The 8,581-nt window shown below is 38.2% G+C and overlaps 2 protein-coding genes across 2 annotated transcripts; one reads left to right on the forward strand and one right to left on the reverse strand.

Annotated features, from left to right (window-relative positions):
* The first annotated feature begins 3,191 nt into the window (after positions 1-3,191).
* LOC132169737 (cysteine-rich repeat secretory protein 1-like) lies at positions 3,192-3,665 on the forward strand. The gene has a single exon (XM_088515168.1). The coding sequence runs from the start codon at positions 3,192-3,194 to the stop codon at positions 3,663-3,665; it is 474 nt and encodes a 157-aa protein (XP_088371294.1).
* A 1,702-nt stretch (positions 3,666-5,367) lies between these two features.
* On the reverse strand, positions 5,368-7,877 carry LOC132169740 (F-box protein MAX2 homolog A-like). The gene is made up of 2 exons (XM_088512292.1): positions 6,425-7,877; positions 5,368-5,849 (listed from the first exon to the last, which is right to left on the reverse strand). The coding sequence occupies exons 1-2, from the start codon at positions 7,875-7,877 to the stop codon at positions 5,368-5,370; spliced, it is 1,935 nt and encodes a 644-aa protein (XP_088368418.1).
* Positions 7,878-8,581: the final 704 nt, after the last annotated feature.

The following is an 8,581-nucleotide window of genomic DNA, read 5'->3' on the forward strand; positions in this document are numbered from 1 at the left end:
TAGTATTTTTGCTAATTTACAATAATTAAGATATAAAAGCTGTTGGCTGAGTGCTGTTCTCTCATACTGAAGACTGGTTTCTAGTGAGTGGTGATGAATAATTGGTGCATATTCTCAAGCCTTCTTCCTGGTATAGGCTTTCACTAAAGCATTCTGAATAAGTACTATAAATATGGGCATTCAAAGTCCCTTGATCTTTGCTGGCTAACTACTGCTAGAGTTATTGCAAACAAGTGTTCTTTAAACATATATAGTTGTTGCTACTCATAAGTGGACACACTCAAGCCTTCTCCCCGATTTTAATTACCACGTTGAGGAATGTGTACTTGGAGCATCTCCAACAATGGTTGTTAGTTTAGTTACTAAAAAAGTACAGCTCACCATTTTAGCTACTATTTTTTTTCGCTACACACTTCGACATATCTTCTATTTTACAGTTTACTTCCTTTTAAATATTATTTTTCATTTTTTTTATTATATATTTTTTAAAACTTATATATGAAATCATTCATTTCATATATTGTTGTGAAATACTGGAAAATTATTATTCTCTGCTATTCTCTTGTAAATTCACACACAAACGTTGTGTATATATAGCCATGTATATTGAAAAAGTAATCAACATTAACATTAAACCCCAATTGTGACGAACAGCAACATTAAACCTCAATTCACCCCAATGTCTATATATATACAAACGTTCACAGCCAATTTAATTTTTTTTTTAAAAAAAAGTCCCAATTTTTTACAAGAAATTAAATCGGTTTACTTCGACGTAAAATGGTTTCCATCAAAAAATATTTTCAGGGAAGTCATTTTCCCTGAAAATGTTTTTTGCCGAAAACATTTTACGACATTTACCACGCGCACGGAAAATCATTTTGTTTTAATATTTTTTATATATACTTTTTTATTAGATCATATTAAACTCTAAATTATGAAATTGTCCTGACCAAGCCATAGAGGTGTCCGAACCAAGTCCTGCAAGGACCCCACTGTGACTCACCTGAGACCCGCCCGAACTTCGTCAGGATAAGCCCAAGACCCTGGCAGGATCCGCCCAAGACCTGATAAAAACATTTTCTTAATTTTGTGTTTAATATGATTTTGCGTACACACCACATATCAGAAAATGTTTTCTGCTAAAAATGTTTTTCGACAACTGGGACTCGTCTGATTTTCCTTATATGCCAAATGCCAAAATTTTTTTTTAAGAAATCACTTTTAAGGAAATGTTTTTCGCCAAAAATATTTTTCGATGAGTCCCGGGCAGGTCCAGGACGGGTCCCAATCAAGCCCCGGACGAGTCCTGGTCGAGTCTCAATAGGGTCCCAGGCGAGTCCCGGTTGGGTCCTAGGCAGGTCCCGGACGAGTCCTGGGTGGGAGGGTCTCTGGTAGGTCAGGTCGGGTCCCGATCAGGTCCCGGGCGAGTCCCGGTCAAGTCCCGGGCAAGTCCCAGCGGGGTCCCGGGAGAGTCCCGATCAAGTCATAGCAGGGTCCCGGTAGGTCCTAGGCAAGTCCCGTTGGGTCCCAGTTAGGTCCTGAGCGGGTCCCAGGCGGGTCTCGGTCAAGTCCCGGGTGAGTCCCGATCAAGTCTCGGGCGGGTCCCAGTGGGGTCCCAAGCAAGTCCCGGTCAAGTCCCAGTCGGGTCCTGGTCAAGTCCCTTGTAGGTTCTGGTCAGGTCTCGAGCGGGTCCTAGGTAGGTCCAGGTGGGTCCCGTTCAAGTTCAGTCAGGTCCCGGGTAGGTCCTAGCAGGGTCCCGAACGGGTCTTGGGCGGGTCTCGGGCAAATCCCGGTGAGGTCCTAGGCGAGTTTTGGCAGGGTCCGTCGATTTGAGAATGAGATGCTCAAAGTCGAAAAATGGTTTACGGTTTTGTGAAAATTAAAGAAGAATGTTCGGTTAAAAGGAAAATAATCACTATTTTACGTTGAAGTAAATACCGTAAAATGCGAAAATCATTTTCTGGAAACCATTTTACGTTGAAATAAATTGAGCCAAAAATTCAACAAAGCTTCAAAACCCAAATCTAGTAAAACCCATGAAATCTGATTTCAACCTTTCGAACCAAAATTTTGTAAAACCTATCATCTTGATCAACCCTTTGAACCAAAATTTCCTAAATCCCATCATCTTCGTTGACCCATTAAACCGAAATTTCTTAAAAACTTTTGACTAACCTTCAAGAGTTTTCTTTTTAGCTTCCTAGAGTTTCAGAGACAAAAGTTTCGAGGAAAAGAAAATTGGGTGCTAAGAATGTAAGAGAAGAGAGAAGAAGAGAAAGTGGGAGAGAAAGAGAAGAAGAGGAAAAAATATTTTGGATGCTGAGAGGTGTTTCGGTGGAGTCTTGAGTCTTCGAGATGAACTAAAGAGAGAAAATGAGGGAGAGAGAAAGAAGAGTAAAATAAAAAATTGAAACAGTTGGAAATGACATTATATTACTTACAGTTGATACAGTAAAAGCAATTGTAGGAAAAATGCTATTTTACAAAGACCGAAAAAAAAAAAAAAAAGGTATAATGACTAAATTTAACTAAAAAGCTAAGTTATAAGTACTGCTGGAGTTCTTGAATCTGAGCCAACGATAATGCCCCCCTCCCCCCACCCAAAAAAAACTAATCTCTATGCACAAATGTTACAGGAGACCCACATTTGTGCATAATATATATATATATATATATATATATATATATATATATATATATATCATTGCTTTTTGGTTCAAGGACCTTGTCACATGGACTTTGCGTGTTGGTTAAAATTACTCTAATGGACTGCCAAAACGAGTAATGTTGTAGGTACCATCAATTATAAGACTTCTAAAAAAATAAAAGAAATCGAAAATAATATTGGAGATGTACCTCCAAACAGCATCAGTAATTTACAAGTAAATTTAATAATGTTAGTCGATTATTTGACTCTTACCTTGGTGAACTCCATTGGCTATTCAATAAACAAAAACAAAAAATTAATGATAATATATACTATGGCTTCGGTTTGTCAACTCAAGAAACTACAGGTAAATTTGTTGAGAAAAAGATTTTGTGTCGGTATCCAGATGCAGCGCGGAAGTTTCTGTGTAATTTCAGCGGTTTAACATGACACAAGCTTGAAGATAAATCTGGTTGTCGAAGGTTGAAATATTCAGCAGTTCAGCTGAAGCAGTCATCCAATTTTCTAGCATATTTGGAAGATGGAAAAAGATGATGTTGTTTCAGCTATGCTTTTCTTAATTATACCACTTTTAATGCGCCGTGTCCTTGCCAGCGGAGATCCTGTCTATACCTTTTGTGACCCAGAGTCCAGAAATTACACACTCAGCAGCCCATTTGAAAACAATCTCAAGCTGCTTCTTCAGTCATTGCCATCCAATACTTCGGTAACAGGTTTCTACAACAACTCTACCGGGGAGGACCCAAAAGTCTATGCTCAAGCACTTTGTAGAGGGGATGTCAACTCCACAGTTTGCCTGGATTGCATAAAGAATGCAAGCCAGGAAATCTTGAAGCAGTGCAAAACTGAAGATGCAATGATTTGGTTTGAACTCTGCCAAGTTCGCTACTCCTTGCAGAATTTCTTTTCCATGATGATTTATACTGGAAAGATCCAGAGCAGATTTATCTGGAGAAAAATCTATCAAATCCATTTCGTTTTGATGAAGTATTAAAGTACTTAATGATTAACATCTCAAAGGAGGCTGCGTCTGATCCTTTGAAGGGCTTGTTTGCAACTGGGGAAATTAAATTTTCCAGGAAGAAAACAATTTATGGTCTTGTACAATGTACTAGGGACATCTCTGAAAGCTCCTGTTATAGTTGTCTGGTGCCGGCCTTGGGAGATCTTCATGCATGCTGCGATTCACGCCAAGGTGGAATTATTGTTAGTCCGAATTGTAATGTGAGGTTTCAGCTCTACCAATTCTACAACGCCTCAAATGTGTTCTTAACCTACCCAAGTTCCGAAGGTAAGGACATAAGAATTTTGCTGATTGATTTCCTTTAAAATAGTGGTCTTGGTGAACCGAAATCTTCTTATGGAAAAGCACCTAAATTGAAGATTTGGATGGTTGTGGTGATTGCTTGTATCCCAATATCGGTTATAGCAGTTCTTGTTGGGTCTTGTGCTGTTTATCATGGGAGGAACAAGAGAACACAAAGAGGTGAATTTATGATAGAATCAATAAAGAGTTAAAAAAATAAATAATATTTAAATGATATAGATAAAAATATAGCTAACTAGATGTAGGAAGTCTTTATAAATTTATTAGCTAAACTAGATAAAGCAACTTTTGAGGAATCATTTTGCATAAAAATTTAGTTACTCCATTGTGAATACTCTATTACTTGATATTGTTAATTTACTTGTAAATTGTTAAGCACTTATCTTGAATTTTGGTGGTGAGAAATATAAGTCAGTGGACATTCGCCCTCGGATAGTGTCACTAATAAATGGAAAGTGTCCATCCCTTTAAGAATCTAGTCTACTTTGGGCCCAGCAACCTAGAAGGAAAGATTGAACCTACAAGGATGGGGGTCAATGATGAGAGCTCAAAAGGAAAGATCCCCATACAGATCCACACCTTTCATATCTGACCTTTGATCTCTAATATCTTCCGTATTTAGCCTAATTGCCTTACTTGGGTGTACCCTTATAAAGGACAACCAAGACCTAAGTTTAAGGTTTTTGCACAATTCATCATTTCCTCTCTTAGTTTCTTACCCTTCACAAAAAACATCCCATTGGCTTAGGCATTGGATTGTCCGGTGTTTGTATCTTCTGGAGAGTCACCCATGTTCTTTGTATTTGTCTTTGCAAGTATCTTTGAATGGATTGCGGTGGTGCGGTCAACTGCATCAACAATTTCCATTATCTTGAATGTATTTGGTTTTAAAAATATTTGTACAAATTAGGAACATTGGTGAATTGTAGTTGCCTCCTTATGTGCCTTTTGGTTTCTCCTTACTTTTTCTAACCATTTGCAATTGGCAATGATATATAAAATAAATAAATGAAGTACTACGAACTTATTCTCGTTGTCGTTGATAAGAACATATTAACCACAACTTTAATTAGTTGTCATCATTGATAAAAAGATATCACCGTCGTTGACTTATTTGCTTAATTCTTGTAAAAAAAAAAAGCGATTGAAATCCCTCCAATTACTTAAAATTAAAGATTTTCATGTTACGAAATCGTGGCCCTTCATTATAAATCTAATGGTATATAAAATCATTTAAACCTTGGTAAAACAAAAGCTAGCTTAAAATTAAAATTTAATGCCTCGGTTATACAAAAGCAACTGACATTTTATAGACCATTGAATTTAAAATAAATGGCCACAATTTCGTAACATGAGATTCTCCAAATATTCAATCTGGGATATGACGGCTGTTGAGGGCATCCTCAAATCTATAGCACGAGCCCACTCGCATCTCAGTGCTTGTTTCATTTTCTGGAGCAGGATAGTAATCTTCTCTCAACTGCACATCCCTGAGAGTTGATATTTTTAAGAGAAACATTATCAAGTGTTCATTTGCAGTCCCATGGATAAAAAGTTTTCTCATTTTGGCACATTGTGCAAGCAATGCTGCTGCTGGGAGAGAGAGGGTTCTCTGATTAATATCAGTGTCATGTGGAGGCCAATAGTTAAGCTCTGTGAGCTTCAAATTCCCAACCCCATTAAGATAAAACCTCTCCCACATGCTCAAATCTGCATATCCAATAGGGGCAGTAAGAGCATACCCAATAACACTTCCACAATCCAAATTCATCTTTGAAAGCTGAGGATAACACACAAGGGAGCTCAATCCAAATGCGTTCATGGGAGGCCTTCGATGCTGCCGGCAGTCACCTGTTAAAATATTAATTAAATAATTAAATCAACAATTTCTTATCACTTTAGACTTTTGGGATAAGTTGTTATTTAACATGCTGGCAAAAGTCATGAGTTTAAACCTTGTTTCTGTGATTATTCATCTTCCATTTAAATTAAATATTCCACGTGTTGGATCTCACTTATAAAGAGAAGTTTGAGTCCATACATGAGGAGAAATGTTAAAATATTAATTAAATCCGACCTACAAAGGCCGTCGATGGATTCCAGTGAACTTCGGTGACAGTAAAGAATAAACTGCAAGAGAGTGCATGCAAGATGAAGAAGATCAAACTCAAAAAATGGTTTATGGTTTTTAAAAAAAAATATTTTACGAAAATTAAAGAAATTTTTCTTGAACGACTGAAAATTGTCTTTGGTTTAACCATAATTATCGGTCATACTAAACATTAGAAAATGAGGACAACGTTTTCTTAAAAAAAAAAAAAAAAAAAAAAAAAAAAAAAAACCTTATTAGGTAGAAACAAACGGAACCTAAATTAATAATTTCTTATCAACTTAAACTTTTAGGATAAGTAATCATTTAACATCACCTTCAATTCTTATTTGTATCTCTTTGAGTGCAGGGCAATCCTCTAACCCCACCAAAGTTAATGGTATCAGCAGCTGGCTAACAGGAATCCAAAGGGAAAGATAATGCAACTTTTCCCAAGACATCGAAGAAGAGACCCTATTGCCGTTACCATTATTGCATTTCTTGTTCAAGCTTGTATCTTCCCCTTGTAATTCTTGAACACTTTCCCACACACAATCTATGTGCAAGCGGTGTATTAGGTCTTGTATTGGACCTAATGCACGCAAGGAGCACACAGCATTGAGATGTTTACAGCAAGAGATCTTTACATCAATCAAAGTTTTCCGAAGATTAGAAGCCAACTTTCTCATCCCCATTTCTGTGATCCTTTTGCAACCCTCAACCTCAAATTTGGTAAGTCTCGGGCATCCAAGCGAGATAGCTATCAAGCCAGAATCGGTTAAATCAGGAGAGTTTTTGATACAAAGGGATTCCAATACTGAGCTGCAAACCCCATGAAATTTTCCCAATGTCAAAGATTTTAGCCGCGGGCACTGGGCATTAAGCAGCTCCATTGAGGCTCCATTGTGGAAAACATCAAGCACCAACTCCTCAAGAAATGGCAATCCTGCACAAAGCTCTGTAATTGTAGCATGGCTGAGCACTTTAGCATCTTCATAGGAGAAGGAAGTGGCGTCTATAAGGTGAAGAAGAGAAAGGAGAGGACAATTTGAAGCGAGAGACAACAAAGTTTCGTCGCCGGTAAAACCAGTGAATCTGTTGTCGAATATACAGGTTGCTAGCAACTGTCGGAGGTTTTTGCAGGCAGATGTAATGGCAAGCAGCTCATGTGACTTGTATCCCTCACCAGAAGAGTTGTTAAGGATGTTGAGATGGGAGAGAGAGGCTGCAACCATAGGGTAAGCTTGGAGTGCCGGAGGGAGATCTTCCGGATAGCAACAGAAATGGGAGAGATCAAGGGAAGAAAGTGAAGGGCAATGCTCAAGCAATGGGAAGAAATCCGCGCCAAGAGTAGCGGCAGACATCCGCTGATGCCAGCGGATGAGCTTGACATGGCGTAGATTAGGCCATTGAGGAGCAAGAAGAGCAAGAGTTGAAGGGTTTCGAGAGTATATTGTGAGAGAAACAACGGAAGGGAAGGCGTGGCGGAAAAGTTGAGCAAGAAACACCGAATCAAGGTGGGATTCGTCTAAGAGTTCATGGCCCCAAGGGGAGAGGAAAGAAATGTCAAGATTTGTGACGGCTCGGAAACATGTAGGGAGGCAGAAAAGATTGCGGATGTTCCCACGAAGAGCGAGGGAAATGCGGGTTGAGCGCTCTAGCAAGCACCATTTGAGGCATACAAGAGACATGGTGTTGCGGGTGCGAATATCAGAAACCATGGAGAATATGTTGAAGATGATTATTTCTGGCAACTCGTGGAAATGAACAATATTGTTAAGAGCAGGCATGTTTTGATGTTTTATAAACAAACGTAAAACAATGTGATATATATATATATATATATATATATATATATATATAGTGGGAGAAAAAGTGCACGTCTAGATTGTGGTGGGCATGGGGATGATGATGATGAATATTTGTTTTTGTGGTGTGGGAATGAAGAAAAGGAAAGAGAATTAAGACCTGCATTCTCATAGGGCAGGAGAAAAAAGGGACATCGATATTGCAAGGGATTCCTTGTTGAGACAAAGAATCTGTACGGGAGGACTTGTGGAGGCGGAGAAAAAGATACAGTCAATGAGAAATGGTGGCCTCAGATGAGGGGAGGGAGAGAGAAGGGAGAAAAAGATACAGCAAGGTAGAAGATAAAGATATAGAGGGAAGGCTCTATAAAGCGAAAAAAAAAGTGAGCCACATAGCCGAGAAGAAAAGAGAAAGGGGCGTAGGCCAAAAGAGATCGATGACCCCAATGCTGTGGGAAAGAAAATATTCTGATAGAGCACTCAAAAGTTTATTTACTTTAGACTTGCATGTATTTTTATAAAAATAAAAAATAAAATAAATGTCCATCCTATTATCTAAATCAAATGCATTTTCAATGTGCATAGATATTTTATGTTTTTCTCTCTCCCACTCTCTTTTATCTCTTGAAAGACATGTAATCAATAACCAAAAAAAATGTTAGTCACATCTGCGTTATTACTCAAAA

The sequence above is a fragment of the Corylus avellana genome, chromosome 1 (genome assembly GCF_965113065.1).
Source record: "Corylus avellana chromosome 1, dhCorAvel1.hap1.2, whole genome shotgun sequence".
Taxonomy (NCBI): Eukaryota; Viridiplantae; Streptophyta; class Magnoliopsida; order Fagales; family Betulaceae; genus Corylus; species Corylus avellana.

What these genes read in the sequence shown, in the direction of transcription:
- LOC132169737 (XM_088515168.1), top strand. Translation starts at nt 3,192, where the DNA reads ATGGAAAAAGATGATGTTGTTTCAGCTATGCTTTTCTTAATTATACCA.
- LOC132169740 (XM_088512292.1), bottom strand. Translation starts at nt 7,877, where the DNA reads ATGCCTGCTCTTAACAATATTGTTCATTTCCACGAGTTGCCAGAAATA. An exon ending in GATACAAATAAGAATTGAAG is followed by an intron (nt 5,850 to 6,424) that starts GTGATGTTAAAT and finishes ATATTTTAACAG; the next exon opens with GTGACTGCCGGCAGCATCGA.